Genomic DNA, 24,424 nt, shown 5'->3' with positions numbered 1-24,424 from the left:
AATGCAAGCTGCACAAAATTAGGCCCCATTGTGCAACACACCCGGCGCGCCACGGTTTGGTCATTCGATCTCCTTGGCAATAAAAAAGGAAAGAATCCGGATCCGGTGCGCCAAGGAGAGGGGGCGAGCGGCCGTAGCAAGTAAAAAGGGGGCAAGAGATCGCTCTCGGGCGCACCATTGAGAGGAGAGGGTATTTGGGTTTTAATAAATCGGAAATAATTAAGAAGGATATCTCGTGGCGCACTCGAAAAACCGTCCCCTAAGAAAATGTTTTTCCTTGTGTACGCGCGCGACTGGTTACTTATAGTTGAAAGAGAAAAAAATATAGTTCCACAGACGAAATAGAGGCCCCCTCTCGTTACACAAACCTCCTTTTTCGTTAGTGAAAGAAATTGGCCAGGTGTGATTTTTAGAAAAGATTAAATTTTTTTCTTCATTTAATTCCAACGACACACACACGCATGTCCCTGAGCGAGCTGCGCAAGGAGAAGCAAAAACTAAAAAACACGCATCAATGTCACGTTAAAAGGAGAGAAGAAGCAAAAAACCTATTTCGCCTGTAATCTATTTGATATTGAAAAACTTCTCAAGAGTGATTTAAACTTCATCTTCGGGATCACTTTTCTTACAGCAAAAAAAAAGGAAAATGGGAAAAAGAAATAACAAAGCGAAAGTTGTACCATTTTTTGTTTCTTCTTATACTTTCCTTCCTCTTTTGTGATCCCGAACATCCCTCTGTAGGGAAGGATTCAAAAATAACGGCCACCAACAACAAAATCCTTGCGCGCCACCGGAGTCGACGACGATATATGGCGCTGGTGTTCGGGGTGCGCATACGCAATTGATTTTGATTTGGATTATCATTATCATTTTTTTTCGTAATTTTGCTGCAATTCACAGAAGAGAAAGGAGGACACCCCTTGGTGAACGAATTCTAGAAGGAAAAGGCAGGTGAGAGGAGAAAGATTCCTTCTGTATGGTTACAGTGTATGGTTTCGGACAGAAAAGCGAAAGGGAATTTCCTCCAAGCAGGGAGAATATTGCAAAAATTTATAATACACACGAAATGCGACAAATCCTTAGGGCAGATCACAGTGAGCTTGGGGAAGATATTTTTTTACGATCACAGCGTGTGACCAACAAAATAAATAAACGAAAAAACTAAGAGGTTTTGCAATAAAATATATTAATCCAATGGAGAGGAAAAGATTGAGTGATGCAGAATTTCCCTTTCTTCGTAACAATAATTAATTTTCTTCTTTCTAATGGAGAGAGAAAGAGAAAGCGTGTGTGTGTGTCTGTTTGTTCCATGTTCGAGTAGGATTTGAACAACGATTTTGGTTTTTCTTTAACGAATCCATGTGAAAGCATCCTTGATTTATCGTCCTTGCCGCTGTTTGTTGGCCAGGATTTATTAATTGAAGTAAACCTCCCTATATGCCACTGCTCGATCGCCATCTTTCAAACCAATTCCCTTACGGGACACACACGCAGCAACCAAACCGTACACACCACCGTGTTTTTCAGAAGTAATGTTTTCTTGGATGGGTTTTTTAAAAAAAAAAGGGTAAGTGGTAAGGAATTTTATTACCCAAAACAAGGACCAACCGTTACCGTAACAAGCAGAAAGGATAGAGAGTTTTCCGGGATTGCAACACACGCACACAGCAAACCAAAGTGGCAGTAATTAATTTATTGATCATGCGGTGTCCCACCACCGGACCGGTGTGTGCAGGGGATATATGTGTCTGTTCGGGAGAGGATATTGCTGCAGCACCGTAGAGAAAAAGGGTGATAAATTTCTCCACGATTTATAGTCGTCGGGGTTGTGTAGAAGAAGAGGGGAACGGGGACATTTTCCCGAAACGCGTTTTTAAAAACCGTTGCCAAACATGATCGAAAACACGGGGTTGTGTTGCGGCTTTGGTGAAGGTCCCGTTTTAAGAAAGTAGTTGGCCTGCGGAATGGTTAGGAAAGGCCCTCCCCGATAAGCGAGCGACACAATACAGGGAGGTTGGAACGAGTTTTTCCTTCCGCAAACAGGGCTGCGGCGCTTGTGGCTGTGTGGCTGTGTGGCTGTGAGGAGGAACCCCTCTCTTCGTAGGACACTTAAAAGAATGTCCCCGAAATCATAACGTCGGTGGGAAATTAAACCCAAAATCAAACTGGATCTGTACGAAGCTTGGGTATGATATCGGACGGAAGATTTGAAGGAGAGGAGCGAATAGGAGAGCAGCTGCGGACACAACGTCCGATAGTGTCACAAACCTCAGGAAACCTTGAAGAATACCTCGGAACACTACAATGTAACGCTCGTAACGGGTGACAAGTAACTCGAGGCTATCTCATTCATTACCTTCAGCAATCCAAGTCCAGTACACCAAATTACTCGGCGAGTGATCTTTACCGGAATATAGCAAAGATACTGATCTCTCCATATCTTATGTGCTTCATATACTTCCACCACAGGTATCATTATCAACCGAGTGAGCGCAACCGCAATTGCATGAATTGCAACAAATGGCTAAATTTAGTCAAAAGAGGGACTCGGACAACCGGTTGGCGAGTGTGCGCACCATGAAGAGTAAGACGAGATCCCTCCTCTCCGGGGGGGATATTCGTGCGGAAGCGGAGTGGTGAGGTTTTGGTGTTGGAAGAAGCGGAAAGGAATGCATCACATTCCCGTCATCACACACAGAGTTGTGCACAAACTGAAGCAATCATCAACACCGGGTAGCGACGAAGTTCACAGACAGCGGCCGGAGGCTGGAGCTGAGGAGTTACTCCGCATCCTTCCTTCATATGCGCACAACCAACACACCTTTGGACTCCCGCCGTTCCTCCTCACTTGCATTTTTGCGGAATGCATACTAAACATGTCGTCGTTTTGGAGGTTGATGAATGTTGATCACCGAGCTAGAATGACAACCGGGGGCCAGCCGAAGAGGAGTCGGCACAACCCTGGGCTCTCGATACACCTTTCTGGAAAGAATTATCGCACACTTTTGTGGCAGATGGCAATATTGAACTGAAACTGCCGGGGGTCTTTTCTTGGGGGTTTTCAGTAATCCGTTGCTTTGCTCCGTTCGGTCTGATATCGGTTGCCAGCTGCAAACACAGGGGGAAAACGAAGCTCCTCTTCTTGAGGAGATGTTTAACTTCCTCGAACCGATAAGATCTCCTTCCACCACCAGAGGGGTGTTCGGGAGCAGTTTTTGAGAATGTTGGAGACCATTTGTCGAACATTGACTTCTTCGGAAGAGGTAGTTCGTTCCACCCCATCCCGTATTCTGCGCTATCTTAGCAATGTTGACCCACGAATAAGTTGGACGACCCCGGGAAAGAGCTTCCCCAAGCTAAAAATGGGGTTACGCACACTTGGCCACACAGGTGACAAAACGAAGACCACCAGTGGTTGTTGGTGTGTAAACCATGCGACCATCCTTTTCCGTTAAAGCAGTCGCGCCTCGGGGTCAGGTTTATCATAAAATGTTGGATTCTCCTTGGGAAGTGGCGTCCCCGCGGGGAAAGCAAACAGGACAACCACGGGGTTGTTCCCACCATCGCAACACATATCAGTGACATAGACCATTGTCAACGTCGATTATTAATTGGTCTCAGAACGGGTACACACACACACACACACACACCCGGAGTACGGAAGAAAGAACGAAACAAAAAAGCCCCGGTTGCGGGCATTTAAAATAACAGGGAAAAACTGGCACTTCCTAACGTGGAAAATGACCCTCGGCGGGGGCAAGTTCCAGACCTGCAGGTTTGGCAAAGCAAGTACACCTCCGTTTATGGTGGTTGGCCATGGTGGGATATGTGTGTGTGTGTGTGTGTTGTCTGACTTTCAAAAGCAACGTGGTAAGGAATGGCAACACTAAAACAAAGCGGCAAACCCAACTTGATGTACACCGAGTTGAAAAATAAAGGAAAAAAAACGCCAACGACGGAGTTCCTCGGACTCAATCCCTCTTTCAGACATTACTTCCGTTCCTCCAGTTATTCTACACACAGTGGACAACCTGGTAGGAACTCTGCCACATTCGCACCTTCCAGGGTCCCACAGGGTCCCACAGGGTCCCTTCTCTTCCCGGGCACAGTTCGATTGACCGTTGACAGTTTTGATAGGCGAACGCGACACACGCAAGCATGACCCACACACATTGCTACAGGTTGAGCGAGTCATTAGAAGACCGGAAATTAACATAAATTTCTCCTTTCAAACCTGCCAGAGGTCCAAAAACACACACCACAGTTTCGCCCTTTTTGTACGGGGAACTACTGATCGAGGTGTCGCGATATGCAAAGACCCAGTCAATTAAGGACACGTCCGGTGTATGCGCGAGCGCAACACCTGCAACACTCACGAACAAAACCCGGTGCACACCCGCGGGGGGTGGAGGTTTAAAAGGTCAATACACACAATTATCCTGATTAAGGGTCTGAAGTAGGAAACTGTGTGCAACAGGGTCGCCGCCGGGTCCCGCGGATACAACCTGCATATGCGCGTGAGGGTCTATGTTTCCAGCGAGTCCACAGCGTTACATTCCGCCGCTTTCTGTTGATGTTTTGGAGCCTCGAGAAAGAGAGAGATTCCGATGCACGGGATATGGACGGGATATGAAATGAAGTAGGTGTGTGCGAGCAACGGCCGTCATCCTTGGGTGCATGAGGCGGTGTGTGTTGTCCGGGGTACATTAAAACGGCGGATGGCAGCTGTTTGATATCGAAACCGGTGAGGGTACACTTCGCTGCTGCAACACCTTTTCGGGTCCCCGCCGTGTATCGGAATTGCCGTAAGGAAGCAAGGATATTAACCCAAAGGGAGCAACAAAACGAGAACTGTGGCAGCCCCCTGAAAGGACGAAGAAACGAGGCGTAAATTGTACAGAGAAACACAATAGCGCGATAGCAGATGGCGCGCGCTTTTATTCCGCTTGTATTCCACATATCCTGACGTCGTCTAAAGGAAGTTGTGTATAACTAATGGGAAATTGTAACTTGTTATTGCTGGACGGTTAAAGCTCCCTTCTTTGCAATGCGTGCGGCGCGGCGTCTTTCTTCCAAAAACAAAACCCAACCAAAACAAAGGAATTTCCGGAGAGTGGCGCGCTGTATTTTTCCGCAACGAAACTCCTGGACGAGGTCTTATAAAGCTTCTTCAAGGATTTTGCTTGCACAAACAAACACACAATTGGCAAGCCATTTAACTTTGTGGCCGTTTCTACCCCGAGTTTGCAACAACCCCGGTGGTGGCGAGGAGAGCTTCTCCAAACTTCTGTATGGCACATCTCACCACTAGGCGATTCCGGTTTTTGTTGAGCTTGATTTCGCCTTGTTGTTGTCATCAAAGCCCCCTGTTTTCTGCTGCGTTCAATTCGCGAACGGTACACAACCATTTAACCATCTTCCACGGGGTTTGCAAGGTGAACGTTCGGCGAAGAGGAGCACCAGACCCCCGGGAGGGCGAGAAGACATCATGCTGTAACCGTGAAGGGACACGACCTCCCGATCGGGGTAAAACACACGCGCACAGGAATCTGGTTCGTTTCCGCTTTACTTTTTTTTTTTTTTGGCCGAGAGCGAAAGCGCGATTTAGCGAAGGAACGCGCGCGCACGAGAGTTCTGGGGGCCCTTTTCTCACGGCGATAGCGCAGTAAGTCGTCGTTGCCGTCATCTTCGCGTCGCGCACACGGTGGTGGTGAAGAGCAGTGGCTTCACAACCTCTCCTCCCCGCGCTCGAGAGCCAGCCGGCGCGCGCGTTGCTCTTGAAGCGCGTCTCGCGGGATAACCTTGAATTTAAATATCCCCGAAAATGAATGTACCATTCATTTTCGGGGACCGGAGAAATAAAAGGGAACAACAAACCGAAACCGACTCAACACAAAAAAAAAACACACACACACAGGGAAGGAGAGAGATTCCAGGCGTCGTCGCGCCGTCGTCGTCGTGAGGCAAGATTCGATCAGAAGAATATATATTCGCCCTACCCTCGGGGAAACCGAAACGCTCTTCCCTTCGCTCTCTTCCCTGTCTATGTATTCCCCGGGCGGCGTCTTGAGATGTTACCCAGCAGGGAAGGCAATGCCACCGATTGGCATTGAAATCGAAGAATAATTGTCCTCGCCGAAACACCGGGGTTCGCCAAACGGATGGAAATTGGAGGAAAAAAACCGGGCACAAACGGGGGGAGTTGTTTGGGCTCGCGCGCGCTCGCTCGAAATGCAATAAAACCAAAAATCCAATCACCTCAAAAGAAGTCCCAGAAGTTTCGCGGGGTGTTATTTGTGCGGTTCTGCCGGTCCGCTAAAATCTTCACAACGATCGTTGTCGGGTTCGGTTGTGCGAACGAAAGGCAAAGAAGGAAAGAGAAAGAGAGTGTAATAAATGTGTATAGTAAAAGAATTTTATGAAAATGACCTCGAATTAGAGACCTTCAAATACATATTTCGCACATCTTCAACACAATTGAGGACGCGCATTCTTGACGGTTGCACAAGGCGCAGTTCGTTCGTGGCAAGGGAAGATCCCGCTTCCTTTGCCGGGGACTGGACTGTGTGCGCGCATCCGATTTGACAAATCAATCCCAAACCCCCAAGACAGTCTAATGCCCCCGGGATCGGAACAAAATTCCACACCACACTCGGCCTGGGTTTCTGGGCGAAAAAAGCGGAAGGGCAAGTTTTATAGCGACCATTAATAACAGCAATGGCCACCGAGACTCGGGCGAAGGGACGGCACAACACGACCATCTTCTTACCCACCGTCGTCATCGCCAGCGAGGGAATGCTTTGACAATTAACGAACGCAAAACAACACACCGGGCGCGCACGTTGTCAAAATTGCTTAATTGTGCGCGCACGGCAAAGCAGGAATTGGACGACGACCTGCCGTTTTGTGTGTTGTCCGGGCCGAGAAGGATATTTTGTGGTTAGACTTACCTGTGTTGCAGACATGTATCAGTGTGTGCGCATGTTCGCGCAGCCGGGCATCTTCCGAACCCCATTTGGAGCGTTCCAGAATGTGGTCCACGTAGTCGTATGCTGTCACCGCATTGATATTCCATGTGAGCTTGGTGATCAACAGCAGCTCCCAGTTCTGGAAAGGATACAGAAGAAGAGAGAGAGAGAGATAAGTGGATCAGTTGACAGTTGGGACTGCTGATGACAATTAGTGTTGAATGTAACTGAATCAATGAATCTGAAACTCTACTTGAAAAATTCTTGAATCCTCTGAAAATCATCCAAAATTTGAATGTGAGTCAAATCCTGATTTGAATGACTCCTCACTAAAGATTCATATGAATGATTCTTCTCAAACTCAATTATCTTACTTTAGCCCTTTGAAGTTTCTATATAACGAATACAGGCAGTCCCCGAAATACGCTATTATAGCGGACCGCTATAACCCGGGAAAAATCCGCGTAACTCGAATTTCCGCGTAAGTCGAATCCTGGTGCAATTTCGTTTATACCTCAAAGTCACAGAGTTGACTTCCTTCTCTGCATTTGATTTATGCAACGGATTAGGCGATATTTAGAAAGGTTACATTAAAATAAACTAAAAACAAATGTTTTATGTGACATAAAAGATATTTTCGACCAAATTTTCACCATTTTGCTTAAATTTTGTGCTATAAACTAGCTCAGCTGTCAAATTTCCAAAAACCGCGTATCTCCGAATCCGCGTATCTCGGGGACTGCCTATATTTACGATAACCAGAATCGTCCTTAATGAATAAAAAGGAGCAGCAAGGATAATCAGCCAACTGTTCCACGCCGATTAAAGATAAGCCATGGACGAGTGAATGGGGCACGAGTGAAGACATATGGCAGGATATACAATTCTACCTCACTTACGACCCCATCATAACCAAAGAGATATAGAGAATTGCTTAAATTTATTCCGGAACGTGGCATTCTTAAGCAACACATTGGCGCGTGTTCCAACAACTCTCCCCCGGGGAAAAAAAGGATCCTCAAGAATTTCTTCTCCAAAAGGGCGCGCGTGTCCTTTGAAAGCCTTGTGTGAGAGGTATGTCCGGCGGTTGGGCACACTTTGCATAAATTTCGTGCACAGTCGATCGTGAAACGATGGACACATGTGTGCCCCGCGGGGTGGCGGCGCTAACCTTGTATATTTTGAAGGACCCCAAGGAGAGGATAGCATAAGGTACATTTTAACGCTTGCAGCTCCGTTGCGACGGTTACCGTAATTAATTGCACCCGGCATTGGAGTTGAACCTTTAACGTCTTCGAAGAATAAAACGGAAAAACCGTTAAATTTTACACGCGCTACACGAACGAGAGAGCTAGGACATCTTTCAGTTTTAAGGGGCTCTATCGTGCCCGAAAGATGTATACAATTATAATGTCCATACAGCGTCGGAATCTGGGGTCTAGTGATGCATGCAACTACCATTTTATAGGTTGTTTTTCTGTAAGCCCCCTCTCCTTGAAAACATAACGTCTTCCCATTCGTCCTGCGCTTTTGTCCTTACATGCGCGGCGAGGGGTTATGCAAATGTTTTAACAACCCAACGTTGTGATGGGGGTCAACCATCCACCATCGTCTTCCTTTAGTCCGCTCTTTGTTGTGAGTTGTGAGTTTTTCCCCCTTTGTCTTCCGAGTGAGTGACCGCAGGATTATATGGGACGGTATAATAAATCGCAGCTTGCGGTGTGTGTGTGATGGCTCGGGCGCTATTGCATCTACCATCAATATGCACGTCCGGACGAAAAACACGGACAGTGCAGAGCAGTAGTACACGAGTGAAACGTGCATCGGGGGGAACAACAAACCAACCCGGAGTGAGATTTTGATTGATGAATATCTGCATGACCCGGGACGGGGACACCGAGAATCTCTCTATCTTCCTGGTGGTCGCCGATCAAATTGTTTCCTCTTCTTAGCATTCTTTTCCTTTTCTTCCCCCTCTTCTGGTCACGGGCAAATTGTGCGCCACAGCTTAATCATCCCGCACGTCTCTCTCCGAGGATATTACAGTGCCCGCAATCATTTGGGTTTTGGGGAGGGTAACTCCGTACGGTTTTTGCATCCATCAAACGGCGAGATTTGGTCAATCTCGCTTCATCTTACAGGGTGACAAAACCGTACGGCTGCATCTTCCGGTGCCAGAGTATGTGTTTGTGTGCTCTTCTTCCCTTCGGAACCTTTTCTTCTCTCGCCCTGGGTTCGTGTTATGGGATTGTTTGATGAATGGAATCCGCTGGAAACCGTTCGGTAAGCCTCATTTGCGCATTTATGGCGATACGCGCATATCTTCCTCCCTTTTGGTCGTGCTGTTTTCCTCCCCTCTGCGTCAAGTCCCGCAAAATAAAGGATCGTGAGGCCTCTCTCTTTCCAAAGGTGGAAGAACTTCGCTTGTAGAGGATCGTGCAGCACAAAACACACACGCCGCCCGTTGGAAGGAGTGAGTTCGGCAGTCGGCAAAGTAACACAACAACAAACAACAGAGAGAGACAGAGAATCAGCACTAAAAATAAAAAAAGTAAAGATCAGAATCATAAAAAGAAAATCTCATAATCGTCCACACACCGCGGCGCGTTTTCTGGCCATCATCCCACCCCCAGCACCAAATCATTCGCAATCATCAAATCTCCGCGCTCAAATCAACGACATCGCGCGCACCGTCGTGTGTTTCTCTTCCTGGCGATTTTGCTTGCTGGGAGAGCGAGCTCGGGCCATATAAAATAAAAGGATGGAATTGTTGGATTTATACCTGTGTGTTTTGTGTCCCACCCGTGGAGCACGGCAAAAGGAAGGAGTGCGCGCGCGCGCGCCCTCGGTGAGAAGATCCTTTTACGCAAAGGAAAAAAAACCAAATTTAACCAAATCATCATCGAGAGATCAAAGTGAGGAACAAGCATCAACAACAGCAAAAAAAAAATATGATCGTGCGAACGGACCCCGGGCAGCAGCAAAAAGCATACTTTAAGAAAATAAACCAACCCTTATAGAGTCCGCTGATCTGCGATCCACTGACACGGGCGGGAGGAGGAGGTATACGCATAAACATATTGAGGGAACGCAAGAGAGCCCCCCCTGGCTGGTTATATTCGGTTCCGATCGCTCGAATTTGTCCCGCGGTCGCAAACGGAAGGTTGGCCCCGCGTCTTCGTGCGTGATTCTTGCAAAGATCGTGTACAGCGCACGCTGGAACCTCTTCGCATTTTTATCATCATTATTATTGTGTTTTGTTGGTGTATATCCTTCAAGGGAAAGCGCTTAAAAACGCGAATGCCGAACAGGGGGTGCGCTTTGTTGCCGAAGACACACACACAATAAGACAGCGCGCGCTCAGCAAACCATTCCATTCTAAACTCGAGTAATGAATTGAAAGAAAAAAAAAGATCCTGGTGTGATTTGACGCAACAAGCAACAAAAAAAAATACTGGCTCTACAAGGAGAAGCCACGACACAGGGATGGACGCGGGTGTGCAGGATTTTCGATACGGTTAAAATTCGATTCCGAACCCAACCATCACACCAACCAACCGGACCCTCTCTCGTTTGCAATCCGTCTTTGGGGGCGCCGCCGCTTGGTAACTGGGAAGCATAAGGGCGCATAAGGTTGGCGGGGCCAGAGAGGGAGAGAGAGCGAGTCCAAGCAACACAAAAAAGGACTGCGCGAAGGTGCAAAAGATGGAAAGACCATTGGCTAACTTGGGAAAAAGGAAGACACACACAGACACTAAACAAAATCGTTCGTTTACTGCTTCGATTTGATTGATGATCTGGAAGATAACAGGGCACCACACCACGAAGAGGGCCCACACACACACACAAAAAGGCAATCACCAACAAACCGGCAGCTAAAAGCAGGGTCTCTCTACAAGAGAGCGCAGTGGCTTTGCCCCCGTTTTGCCAAAAACCCGACCAAGATCAGGACCAAAAGTTACACCACAGCGTCAATTCCAGCGTTCCAAAACACCCCCTCCCCAAAACAGGATGCGCGGGGGGCACCACCAGAAGACGATTCCTTTGGGGCCATATATAAAACGGCTTTTGATCAACTACCTTCTCTTTTTCGGGGGGTCCTTTTTTCGCTGCCTCTCTCCCCCAGGCGGGTGTGGGAATTGAAGAAGGTGACCACCATCAGCAACCACGGCAGCAGGACACGACTAACACATGATATTCCCCCTCCGTTACCTAAAAGCACAAAATCTTACCACCATAACGTGCCTCTTCTGTTGTGTGGTGCTGCGGTGGACACAAGAGGCCACGATAACATCGCTCACACAACTCTAACGGGCGCGCGCTCACACACAGAACAGAGGAATGAGAAATAACAACAAAAAAAAACTGCCGAAAAAAGTGAGAACAGCATTCCATTCTCGGTGGAGGGTGTGGATATATATATGTTGCGCGCCATGCGAAAGAAGGGACGACCGCGATGCGCGGATGGATCTCCTCTCCAACCCCCGGCGGCGCTCGCTCCACAACAACGCTGTCCTTCTGGTCGCGAAGAAACGGAAAGCTTGTTAGAGGAGAAGAAACAGGCTCTTTTATATAGCGCGGGAGCGCCAAAAATAAAGCAAACGCTTCGAAAGATCGATCGAAACACTACACACACACACACACGGAGGAGAAGAGCCTTGCTGCTTTTCTGCGTCTTGTGAGATAGAAGAACAACACCACAAATGAAGGTGATCCAAGGCAGAACACGCAAAAATAAGGAGTTTCTGCCGCTTGCCATTGATTTTCCCTGCCGATTCGTAGACTTCGTGGAAATCGTTTAATAAAAGGCTCGGTCTCGCTGTATCCTTCCCAAGAGAGAGAGAGAGAGGGGGGGACGAGGGGGACGAGGCACACGTTTGGGGGTGGTTCCGAAAGGAAGGAAGAAAATAAAATCCGTGGGCGAAAAAAGAAATGGACCCTTAAAAATTAAATAATGCCCAGGCCGGCCCGGCCGGCCCGCGCTCTCCTTCAATGGGGACGCGGGCTACCACAAAACCGTGGATTCCCATATAAACTATAAAAGCCGTCGGTATTCTTCCACCGGGAGGAGGGTGGCCATCCCCTCTTTTCATCCTTTTGTACTCTACACCTTCCTCCCCTATCACTCTGCAGCAGGTTTTTCTCGCCCCGACCTGTTGAATCGTTTCGTTTGCTTTTGGTCCTTCTCTCTCTCTCTCTCTCTCTCTCTCTCTCTCTCTCTCTCTCTCTCTCTTTCTCTTCATTCAACATTCCACACCGAGGTGGCTTTCTTCTGTTTGATTCGCATCCTCGTGCGATCTCATCCTCTGCTTTGCACTTTCGCGCCCGTCCCGGAGATGTACGAACGAATCTGTTCCCAGGAGGTGGTGGTGGCCCGGATCAGATCCTGCGAACCCGACCCTGTGTCGGTGGGCAACAACAGGGACTCCACAGCAGTGAAGTACAAGGGCGGTGAAGGTGAAGAGGAGAACAAGGGCATAAAATCCCATCCGCACAAATACAGGCCCATGGTCCAGAGCAAAACTTGCCAACACACATGACCAAGGGCTAGTCAGCAATAAAAGGCAAAGGTACCGAAAGGTGTACCCCCCCATTTAAAGAGCAGAACTTCTTCTAACTGGAAAGCGAAATCTGCGGGGTTTGGACGAAGTGGAAGGTTTTGCGCGTTCTTCGGCATACCAAACCACACACAAAACCAGCCAAATACCGAACAACGGACGACGATCAGCGGCGCGGCAAAACTGCAGAGATAACAAGCATGCACAAGAAGACTAGCCAGCAGCAGCAAAAAAGGAACCCAGCAGGAGAAGCAGCTTAAGCCAAAGCGCAAAAGAAGAACTAGGAACGCAAGAGGACACACAGTGAGCCAAAAAACACAAAAAAGAGAAGCAAATATACAGAAGAAGGGGAGAGAAAAGGATACAAAACAAGGCCTCCGAAAAATCGACGATGTGCCGCACCAACCGAATGGGGAGGCAAAGCAGCAGACGGATGAGGCGAGACAGGCCGTGCGGCTTAAAAAGGCACGCCGCCGCCCGCCAAAAAAACCCGAAGGAAGCCCGTTAAAGTATGCGAAAACCGTAAAACAACAAAACCCCCACCACCATCAAGAAAACACGCATCTGGGGAGCATGGGGGGGGGGGGGGGGGAACTTTTTTAAAGGCCAAAAACTCAGCTAAACGAGCATAACTTCACGTGGATGGCGTGGACGGCGATGGTGCTGCAGAAAGAATATAGCGGTGACACGACAACGAGGCGAAGCAGTGACGACTCCAGGAGGTTCGATAGGTGGGTGAAGGACAAAGGCAGAAGGCAAATAAAAATACTAATAAAAGAAGAATAGATCGCGGCAAAGGGAAACAGAGATAGAAGAAAACAACAAAAAAAAACACATACGAAAACAACGACCGCGAGAAAAAAAAAGGAAACACGCACAAGAAGCACACACCACCAACCCGATTGAATAACGTGTGAAAATGTTGTAAACTCATTTTTCAGGATCTTTGGCTGCAGGGATCGCGCGACTGTGCGCGGAAGACCAAGCAGCATCACAGGGGCGCACACTAACCATCTCACACGAGAGGAGTTAGGGGGACAAGGTTGAATATCGGATAAAAGGTTCCCCGGAGGAGTGGTTTTTTGCAGTGGAAGTTTGGAGGATGGCAGCGATTCGGTTGTCCACGCCGGCTCCTTACGGGTAGTGGTGATTGTGCACAATGATTCAGAGTGATTCAGAATGATTTAAATCGTATTAGAGAGTGAGTTGATCACTGAATCTCCTAGAAGAGTATTTATAACTCTCTCTCATTCACAGCGAGTTGGATAATTCGATACAACTGTGATTTTACTCTGCACGACTGCACCATCAAAACTCACAAGTCAACTCACAGAGTGAGTTAAGTGAGGAGTTAATTCATCAAGGCTACCTTCACAAATTTATTACTTAAATATGTCTTATTAAATCTATTTTTTCTATCAACTCATGATTTAAATCATGAGTGAGTTAACTGAGATTATAACACTTCATGACACCTATCAAACTCATGATTTGATTCACCTATGAGTTATTTGAGTTACTGAGAATGAGTGAGTTGATTTGCGAATTTATGCTTTGCTGTGATCAATTCACATGTTTGGAAATGACCTTCCGCTTCACGAGTTTCCTAAAAAAAATTAAATCTTTATGAGTGAGTTAAGGAGCTGGAACTCATTGACTCGGATTTAAATACCTCAAATGAGTTAGATTCCCCCACCACTACTTTCGGGTGCGCAGCCTCACCGGGCACGATCACCTACTTTGGGTATTCTCGCTGTTCTTCTACATTCTTCCTGCTTCTTGAGGATATACACCAATTCATTCTGGATTTCTTCACGGTGGTGGGCTGTGCTGTTTCTCGCGTGCTTTTTTTTTTGTTGATCCTCTCCACATATCGTTCCTGTGTGTGTGTTTCTGGGAAACAGACGAAAGGAATTTCTCGTGGCTCGGTATCGCTGATACCCGAGACTCCGCCAACTGCCCGCGCGCTAACGTTGTGCGCCAATATCTCGCGCCCCAAAACCACAAGACGCTTGGTGCGCCGACATACAACATGCCAGCATGCCCGCGCAAAGTAAGCCTTCCTCCCTGTTGTTTTTTTTGCTGCTGCTGTTGCTGTCTTCGCCATGTTGCGGAGTACACGCGCACTTTCGCATATGTCCTCCACTGCCAGAACCAGACCGGTGGTAAACATACGCAAGCACTGGGGGTCGTCGCACCGGGTATAGAGAGGAGGTACACGGGGGGTTTAGGCAGTTATCTCATTCTCTTTTTGCTTCCCTAACGTTCGACGGGGTGCCACCAAAAAGGGTCCTCTCCTCCCCGGGAAGGTTTGGGGGGACCCAAAGGCACACCACACAATTGGCATTCTTCCATTGGGTCCGCTCTCCCTTTCTGTTGTCCGGAGGATCGCATTTTGGAGGATTTCTTCCTGGAGAGAGTGCGTGTCGTCTGGGGTTCTGTGGCGGCTACATCACCTCCATTCTTGAACAGGCGGTAGACGACGCGCGGGTTGAAGAGTGATGCGTATTTTTGCGCGCTTTTTTGGCCGAGGTTTTAAATACTCCTCTCGGAACTGCACGAACCTGAGAGCCGGCCGGGGCATCAAGTACCGTACACTCTCCTTTGGGGCCACCACACTGTGTCGTTTGCTGCTCTGCAAACTCTTCCATCTATGGAGCACACTGGTGTTTTAGCGACATCGGAATTCGACAGTGAGAAAAGAACTGCACTTGCCCCCGCGGGGTGTCGTCTCCCCACCGCGGCCCCGGTGTCACCACACCGGGGGGGTTGGTTCAGCATACTCAGGGAGTTGTGACGGGGGAAGATCGAGTTTTATGATCGAGATTCCTCCATTTCCTTAACCACATACACACACACACACATATATGCTTGTGAACGGCCGTCGTCGGTGGTTGCTTGGTGGAGGATGGTTTGTCCACGGTGAAGAACCTTCCGTACCAAAAACCCATCTGAGAAAGCGCACCAGTAACAACACCATACGAATCGCGGACGAGTTGGGGACAAACGCCGCCGAGAGTCAAAAACCATTGAGGGATGGTGGAAGTTGTCTCGAAACATGAAGCATAAATGTGAGAGAGGTCCGAAGAACGTGAGGAAAATGTGTGCAGGGGGGGCGGCGGGGTCCCTGGAAGGCGAGGGGGCAAGCAAAAGAGTGCACAAATTATGCGCCGGTGGTCCTAACCGATACACAAAACCGCAGAAGAAATGCGCGCGAACCACCGGGTATCTCCTTCCCCGGACGACTGTCCACAAATTGGATATTCCGGTGATCTTGCTCACGCACACTAATAACAACAGAGTTGTATGTGCAGTGGTGGTTTTTTCTGTTGTTTGTTTGGTTCTTGTGATAGAATGCCACGACGACCTGCACACATAACATTTCTGCCGCTGGGAATCGCAGGAACGATCTCCACACACCTCTGCCTTGCCATCTTTTCTTGTTTTTGGCGATAGAGATTCTTTTGACTTCCTTTTTTTTTTTGCATCGCATTACCCCGGGTGCCGAAAAGACCTCCTTCGAAGATACGACGACAGGAAACACGCAGACTGACTCTGTGAACTGTCGTCGTCCCCGCCGAACTCGTTCGCTAAACATAGGGGCTCTTGGAGGCCTTCTAGCAACGTAAAGGACGGATCGAACGTTCCTCCACACACCTAGGAGTGTTGCGTGATCTTTTGTTATCCTGTTCGCGGGCGATATGAACGACCTCACCTCGGTTGGAGAGGTTGTAGCGAGATTCGAGATAAAGATTAGGAACATAGTCAGCCAGCTTAGCTGTGGTGCGGTGTGGTGTTCTGAAGTCGTATCTTTCGGCGCACACTCTCTCTCTCGAGAGTGGATCAGTTCCGAATCAGGTTTTGGGCAGCGTTCTGGGGGGCTTTGGTCGTCTGCTAAAAGGTCTGCGCCTTCATCCCCTGCTACACCATGCATTCACAAAAAGCCACTTTATCCCCGTGTGTTTGAGTAGCATGCTCTTGCTATTTCTCTTTCGGTGGTTGTTCCTGGGTACCTAAAACGATAGACAAAACTGGACAACAACCAGAACCCATCATGTCCTCTTCAGCTGTTTCTCGCCTGTAACTCTCTCTCTCTCTTTTTCCTCTTCCCCCCCAGTTAGTAGATACAACCAACTATTTGAACGAGGCTCTCTTTTGTGGGATGGAATATGAAAAGATCAATGAAGCTTCTTCCTTTCCCCTTCACACACCATCCACACCACCTTTTCGTCGATCAAAACCTCCTCCGGTGCAGAAAAACCCAAGCGCAAAATATCCCGCGCGCGCGCGCACACGCTCAACTGCCTGTTGAAGCGCGCCAGATTTTACGCTTCCTTCTTCTCTTTGCACTTGTGGAAGGGAGGGCGCAGGCAGAGTTTTTGGGGGGCCCGCTGGAATATTTCATTGAGAAAAAAAGGCACCCGATCCCGCACACCGCCCCCCCGTCGTCTGCGGAGCGGTAAGGCTTATTGGCGCGCAAACAAACGCACGCACACACGAATGTTGTACGATAACATGATGTTGTTTTGGGGAGGTCGGCGGCACATACATAGTGCCCTCGTTATGATGCCCCGCGCGGTTCTCCTTTTGCAGAGTGCGATGGGGGTACACCATAATATCGAGAGACCGTCTTTCGGTACGTGTGGACGACGGATCAGTGAAAGAACGTGAGCTGGAGACCGAGAGACGACGAGCATACGACGACGCTCTCCATTATCCCTCACACTGTGTGTCCCTTCGAAATCCCACCACCCGTCCGATTTAGCAGAAAGGAAACGAAGGAAAGGCTAACCAACTTACACGCCACATAATAAATGTAAATCATTTTTTCACAAACATATATCTCCAGCCAGCCTTCCACCCCGCACCACACCAAGAGATCCTTTCTCTCTCTCTCTCGACCGGCTCGTCCAATTCTTGCAACACACATATCGTCCGGATCCAGATAGGAGGTTCGGTTCAGTAAACACGCCAGTAAAACAAAACAAAAAAGTTATGGTTGGCGCTTCTGCCTTCTCCTCCACACAACACGCGAAGACGGCGTCGCATTTGTCGTGGGGCCCTTCCAAACCATCCAGAACCTTTTCCGAGGGCGAGAAGAATCTTTCTCCCGTCTAAAATGTGAAGATATATACCCCGAATGTGCGATCTTCTCGTGGTCCGCTTGCGGATAGTCCCCTTTGTCGGAGGAGTTCGTTCCTTTCGTTGCACGCAGAATGTCCAACACACCATCATCATCATCGCCAATGATTTCTGATTGCAATAACGAAGGAAACGGAGAATTGCAATCCAGGCGCGCTCGGGGCATGCACACGATTGTTGGCACCTTCGTCAGCAGGGGCCGCTTTGACATTCTCACATACGGGTGAGATGGCGCAGAGCCGTGTATGTCCTCCCTCGCACATCCCAAAAAAAAAAAAAGGCTTTGTGGGTTGATGGTCCACATAGTGAAGAAAATTTTGCGCTTAATTGGGTTTGATTGATATCGTATTACGGTGGGCCGGCATACTACAACACCGCACCGAGAAGCTCAAACACAGCACCACATTCGGCAGTCTTTATCTCGAGCCCCGGAGTAGGTTTAGCGGAGACCGCGGTGGTGGTTGAAGGGAGAGATGTCGCCGCCGGTCCGGAGATCGTTCATTCAACCATTTCCAGAAAACCTAACGCGTGCTTTGTTTGGGTCCCGTTGTACCGCGGGCGGGCCGGGCGGGCGGCCGCATTCGGTTCAGCAAACCCAAAAATATTCACTTATTTTTGGGTAACTAAATCGGGACAACGGTGCCGCCGTCGCCGTGCGCGCAAATTGGGCACAAAAGCCGAAAACCGGCGGGCTAAAATGCACACAGACAGGAGAAAAAAAAGAGAGCAAGACACGTCCGTTCGGGCGTGATGGATTAGCGTCATACAGACATACCACATCCGGAGTTAGAGCGGATATGTAACGACTCTCACCCCAACACCCCACACTTCAAGTTCGGTGGATTTTTCGGCAATGGCAATGTCACCGATGCGTGATCCTTGGACGTTTGTTGTTGGTGGTGTGCGTCGTGGTACGTCAGGATTTGTTTAATTAAGCCCATTTGTTGGGTTATGGTGGCAAATGTGGTCCAAACACCGCCGCGGGAGGATGTGTCATCCTCCCATCTTTCGTTCGCTTTTATTTGCGCGCCCGCGAGAGCAGCTCTGTCCGATTTGCAAACTGTACTTCGTTCATTTCCCGCAGCAGCAATGGTTGTGTGTGAACGTATGTGTCGTCGCAAGAGAACATTTCTTCTGCCGGCCGACGTCGGGGTCGTATCTCCTTTACCATATTTGACTACATGGGCATGGAAAAACTCTTGGCCGTTTCTTCCCGTGGGAAGCGTGGGAAACGTCCGTGTAGCGCTGTGTTGTAACCGCACACAAAAACTGATGCATCCATTTTTCACCATCTTTTTCATGCAGCAAAAAAAAAGAGCTGATGGCGCAGCACACGGCTCGGCCTCGCTGCTACTACACAAACCCCCGCTTCGTTGGGAGTGGGGCACGCTGTGCGCGCTTCTTCGCCTAAAAATCTCGAGGTAAAATTAAAAAACAAAACCAACAGCAAACCACTCTGCGCTCCCACAGGAAAGCGACCCATGGAATCGGGGATGTGGTTTGTTCTCCTGCTCTGCCCGTTTTCTAGTGCGAATTTGAGATGCCGCACACAGCGCCCTGTGTTTGCAAAATTTTATGCGCGCTTGCGTCAATGGATGTGAGTGAGGTTGCGCTTCCCTCTTGTTGCTCAACACGCTTTTCCTGCACCAATTCACAACCAGAGATCTATACTGGCCTGTTGTAACCTGCGGCTGGTTCTCTCTACAGGCGCAGTTAGTATTATTTATGTTTGAAAGATCTTCAAAAACCCACCAATATACTCTCGCGCCTAGGTATCCATATCCCTTTTTTTATTGCTACACCCTCTCACAACACATAGGGTGGTGGTTTTCCGCATGAGCGTTAAGTTTAGGTGATCCACCCCTCGTGTACGGGGGTTGGCCTTTTAAATGGCGCTTCTTCTTGTTGAACTTTTCTTGCAGAACTCCGGAAGGCGATTTTTAAATGCCCACCCCAAGCTTCAACCACCCAGCGCAAGTGTGCGAATTAAGAATCGCCTCCATTGATGTGTGTGCGTGTCCGTCGCTCAATCACAGAGTCGAAGGGGGGTGGGGGGTGGGTGATGTAGGTATTTAATTCCGGTCAAGCACCGGTTACTATTTGGCGCTTGGCGATAATTATATTCCAGCGATGGTCCGCTTTCCACAGTACGGTTTTGTTGTTTGTTGCCGGAACCAAAAACCGTCGTTGTGATAGAGCTTAACCTGACTGACGGCTGCTGGGGCCCTGTTGCGGGCATCGTATTTCCGCAATCTTGCGTGCAAAAGATGGTGTGACTCTACTCTCTTTCCTTTCTGTAAATATATAATCGGCACCGGTTGAAGAAGCAGGTTTGGTAGATGGGGTGGTAGTTGATTTTCCTTTTTGCACGCTGATCCTCAACTCACCAAGACGGTTACTGGACACCTACAACCCTGTGGCATCACGTATAGAGTATGTGTCCATACTCCTCCCTCACCATATCTTACGGATACACGTAGTTTTTTTTATCGTTCACGGTTCGACGGATACCAACGCCGGTTCTTCTTGAACGATCATCGAAGACGATCACTTCCTACCCTTCTTCGTTAATTGTTTTTGTTTAAATTTTTACGATCAACCCCCCCCCCCCCCCCTCTATCGCAGGTGTAAGTCAGGGGTGTGCGTATCAACAAACGGTGGTCTCTTTAAATCGGATGACGGAAACCTCTAATTGCAAACCGTAACTGTGTATCACTGACCACACATTCCTTCCCCACCTCCCACCAAAACGGTGACACATTCACACAGCAAATTCAAATATCAGCGCCTGAGACATTGAATACTGCGTAAAACCCCCTAAGGGAAACATATGTACAGGGGGGACTTCTCTTTAAGACAGCTTTCATGATCAACTTCTACCGCAGACTGTCCAATTTAGGGGAGGATAAAACTGGGTGTCTGAATAATGCTTCTCTTCATCCCTCTACTTCTCTCTCTCTCTCTTCCTCCATTCAATTTTCTTCACCAGCACACAATTCTCTTTCTCTCGAAGTATCATCATCGTGATATCTTTTGCTCGCTTAATGGATTGTTTCTGTTTTTTTTTTTGCGTGAGTGTAGGTCTGTATTACACCCCCCCCTCTACCACAAAAGCCCTCCCTCCATCAAACAGACCACCGCAACCAACAACAGGGGGCCAGGAAAGGATGCCAGAAGGTTGAATTATCACGCAATTTATTTTCGCATGATCTCGTCCCTCCCTAACCCCCCCCATTACCATCAGCCAACCCATTTCCGTCTATATTTTTGCAACAACAAAAAAAAAAGCCCCAGAATGGTGAGTGGCAAGTCTGTTTCGTTTATAGAAAAGGCAAGTTCAACTTTGTGCTACAGACAGCAAGAATAGCAAATAATCTAAACCCCGAAACAAATGTGCAACAAACAGAGATTGTGGTTTTTGATCGATTTTCGAATTTCGCGATCGTGTGAAACACACACTTCTAGGGGGTGGGGGGACATGTTGTATGATGGCCCAGGGGGGGTGTGTGTGTGTGGATGAGATAATTTGTAACTTCCAGCTAATACATAGGAGAGCAAAAACCTTGTGCAAAAAGAGGAAAAAAAAAACCGCAGAACACTCCCCCACACATACACACATACACACGCACCCATCATTCCTAGGGGCATGCATTGGTGCTAGACGACTGACGAGTTGGTGCTATTTCCACAATTCGAATTCTTTAAATCGCCACACGCATACACAGTTGCGCGCGCTTACGTTTCGGTGCTATTTTGGCAATTTTTTGGCAATTTTTTTTTTGCGCGAGTTCTTGCTTCCGTTCCACGCGCATTGGGGGGTGGGATTTTTTAAACCCCCCAACCTGGGGAGCAGGTTCAAGATGGGAGGGGGGGGGGGGGGGTGTGTGTGTGTGGATGAGATAATTTGTAACTTCCAGCTAATACATAGGAGAGCAAAAACCTTGTGCAAAAAGAAGAAAAAAAAAACCGCAGAACACTCCCCCACACATACACACATACACACGCACCCATCATTCCTAGGGGCATGCATTGGTGCTAGACGACTGACGAGTTGGTGCTATTTCCACAATTCGAATTCTTTAAATCGCCACACGCATACACAGTTGCGCGCGCTTACGTTTCGGTTCTATTTTGGCAATTTTTTGGCAATTTTTTTTTGCGCGAGTTCTTGCTTCCGTACCACGCGCATTGGGGGGTGGGATTTTTTAAACCCCCCCACCTGGGGAGCAGGTTCAAGATGGGGGGGGGTAGTGTGTGTGTGCGTGTGTGGCTGTGTAGTTGGTGAAGTTTGATTTAAAGAGCACAACCTTAAGAGGCACCATGAATAGTCAATAAGGAGGGTCTCCGATTGCGGTCTCTTCTTATCCAACGCGCGTTGCGATGTTTTAAGCTACCCTCCTAAAAAAAACGAAACATGTAGGTATGTACATAGAATTTGTCCCCGGTTCCTTACGGGTCCACTTCTTTCCTCCTTCCACGAAATAGAGAATACAATTGTATATATAAATACGCATACAATCACGGATTTTGGTCAAGACGTCCACACCACCAACGAGAACGAGTATGGACGTCACACACCTTCTGCAAGTAAATAGCGGGGTGGATGAGGAGAACCATACGCGCACACAAGTCCTATATACTTTGTATCATGCAGTAACCTCATCTCCCCCCGCCACCCAGCGAAAAGGGGGGTTAGTTTTTCGCGAGTTCCGCGCAACATTCGCGCAGGGGTAGGGGTGTGACATCTTCTTTTCCAACACACTGCTACACGCATTTGCTGTGGCGAGAGAGTAAAAGCGAACCGCGAAACACACACACACACACACACAACTTACCCTTATCTGCTCCTGCGAAACCGCATGGTCGGTGTAGGCACTGAGCACGTCCACCGTTAATGGCTGACATTGGCGAATTTTTGACGCGAGCAGCAGGGTGCTACATCCGAGCAGCTGCAGGTGGTGGCGCTTGGTCGGCAGGGTACACAGGAAGCGGTCGAAGAAATTCACGGCCAGTGGAAACGTTTGCTCCTCGCACTTTTGCTCTTCGCAAACCTGATGATGATGATGATGATTGAAGAAGATGCCCAAAAACGGGGGTAAAAGAGAGCGAGAAAGAGAAGAAGGAAAAAAAAACAACATATTAGCAAGGTTATTAGAAGAGCACACCAAGTGCAAAACGGGGTAAGATCGCGGAATGATGATGATCAACCACCACCACCACGCATGGCCGAGCGATGATCGCGAGCTTGCGCGTCCGCGCGAGAGGAATTTCGTGGAGAGAACTAGTAGTAGTTTGCCAAAACCAAAAACAAAAAAAGTGTGTGCGGCGTTTTTCGCACGAGCGATTTCGTTCCTCCAGCGCCGACAAAAGTCTATGCTCCCAAAATTCGCGATGGAGAGCCCAGTATGGAATTGTACAGGTTGGGGGGGGGGTTTGGAACATGGAGATGGCTATTTAAAAAGCCACCGGCACATGGAGGTATCTTGGGGGCTTTGTGTGCTGGTGTATTTTTTTTTCTTCGCCTAACTACACTAACAAACGCTAATGCTCCAATAAGCACACGACTCGAACGGGTTGAACGGGGGGGGTAAAATAAAGAAACTTTAAACTCCAAGTCCTCCTTCTTCAACTTTGTTTTAGCAGCTCTGCACTGGCCTGTAAAAGCTAACCAGATGATGGAAACTTAAAGCAGTACTTTGCAATCACAACCTCTTCAACCCTTGCGGGGAAGTGGGAAAACGACAACTTACCTCCAGCATCCACGTGGTGACGATCTTGCGCATGTTCGGCGTAACATTATGCTGCACCGTCCCGAAATAGTTGCAGTGTGGCATCGTCAACGTTTCTAGCCGCATCAGGTTCTGGATGATACGATCGTCCGCGATCATGTGCCGATCCGGTTCGGCGAACCGATTGTCCACCTCATCGAAGATGATTTCCTCGCAGGAAAGATGATCGATGCCGAGGGCAGCTGTACTCGTGGTGTTCGAAATGCACATGGTCCCAGCCCCGATGGCTAGCACCGATGTTGCGCTCGTCGTTGCTTGCGGTGCCATTGTCTTAGAAACTGCACGCAAACTTTGCGGATTTTGGTGGTTAAACCGGGCGGTGTGTGGAGCGCTCTTGAACCTAAAAACGGTTGCGCCGATTGTCTTGCCGCTTACTTCACAAAACCCCGAAAAACGCACCACAGCACCAAAAATTGCGACTTGCTTTTGTTCTAACAAACCCACACACGTCGCGCGTTTCGCACGCCCGGCGTCTTCTGCGTGGCTGTGTGTGTGTGTGTGTGTGTGTTTGTCTCTTCCGTTCCGTGGCTTCTTTTTGCACTTTTTGTTGGCTTCTTCCGCTACTGTGCGGACATTCACGACGTTCGAGACACTCACGGTTAACAACACACTGGTGCGCTAAATTTTTGTAACCGGCGGAACCGTTTTTTTTAGGAGGAATAGGAAAAAGGGGAGAATAGAGGGAGGGGGGGAAAGAAAAGGAAGAGATGTGTGGCAGAGGTGGCCGCCGATGACGTTCAACGAAAACTTCACACGAAACTAATAAAAACCGTTCTACACTCGGTGTGTCTCCTGGCAGCGCGGTACGATTGTTTCTAAAGAAGCATGTCCGAACAGGGCAGGCGAACAATATTTCCGCAATAATTGTAGGTAACCGAAGATGGTCAACGAGACGCAATTGTCCTATTTCAAAAGGCTGCTTCCTGTTTGCTCGGTGATGGACTTTGGATAATCCGAGTTGGTAACG

The 24,424-nt window shown here is 48.5% G+C and overlaps 1 protein-coding gene across 1 annotated transcript in view; it reads right to left on the bottom strand.

Annotated features, from left to right (window-relative positions):
- The window catches only part of LOC128310464 (G1/S-specific cyclin-D2), a 36,927-nt gene extending 12,756 nt beyond the window's left edge, over positions 1-24,171 (bottom strand). Inside the window, exons 1-3 of the mRNA XM_053047112.1 lie at positions 23,419-24,171; positions 22,504-22,719; positions 6,951-7,107 (exon numbers count right to left, since the gene is read on the bottom strand). Of these exons, the coding sequence (XP_052903072.1) occupies positions 6,951-7,107; positions 22,504-22,719; positions 23,419-23,724 (679 nt within the window). The 5' untranslated portion in view covers positions 23,725-24,171. The remainder of the gene's footprint in view (positions 1-6,950; positions 7,108-22,503; positions 22,720-23,418) is intronic.
- Positions 24,172-24,424: the final 253 nt, after the last annotated feature.

This window comes from Anopheles moucheti, chromosome 2 (genome assembly GCF_943734755.1).
Source record: "Anopheles moucheti chromosome 2, idAnoMoucSN_F20_07, whole genome shotgun sequence".
Taxonomy (NCBI): Eukaryota; Metazoa; Arthropoda; class Insecta; order Diptera; family Culicidae; genus Anopheles; species Anopheles moucheti.
The sequence above is the reverse complement of the archived record's forward strand: the minus strand, read 5'-3'. Positions and strand labels throughout refer to the sequence as shown.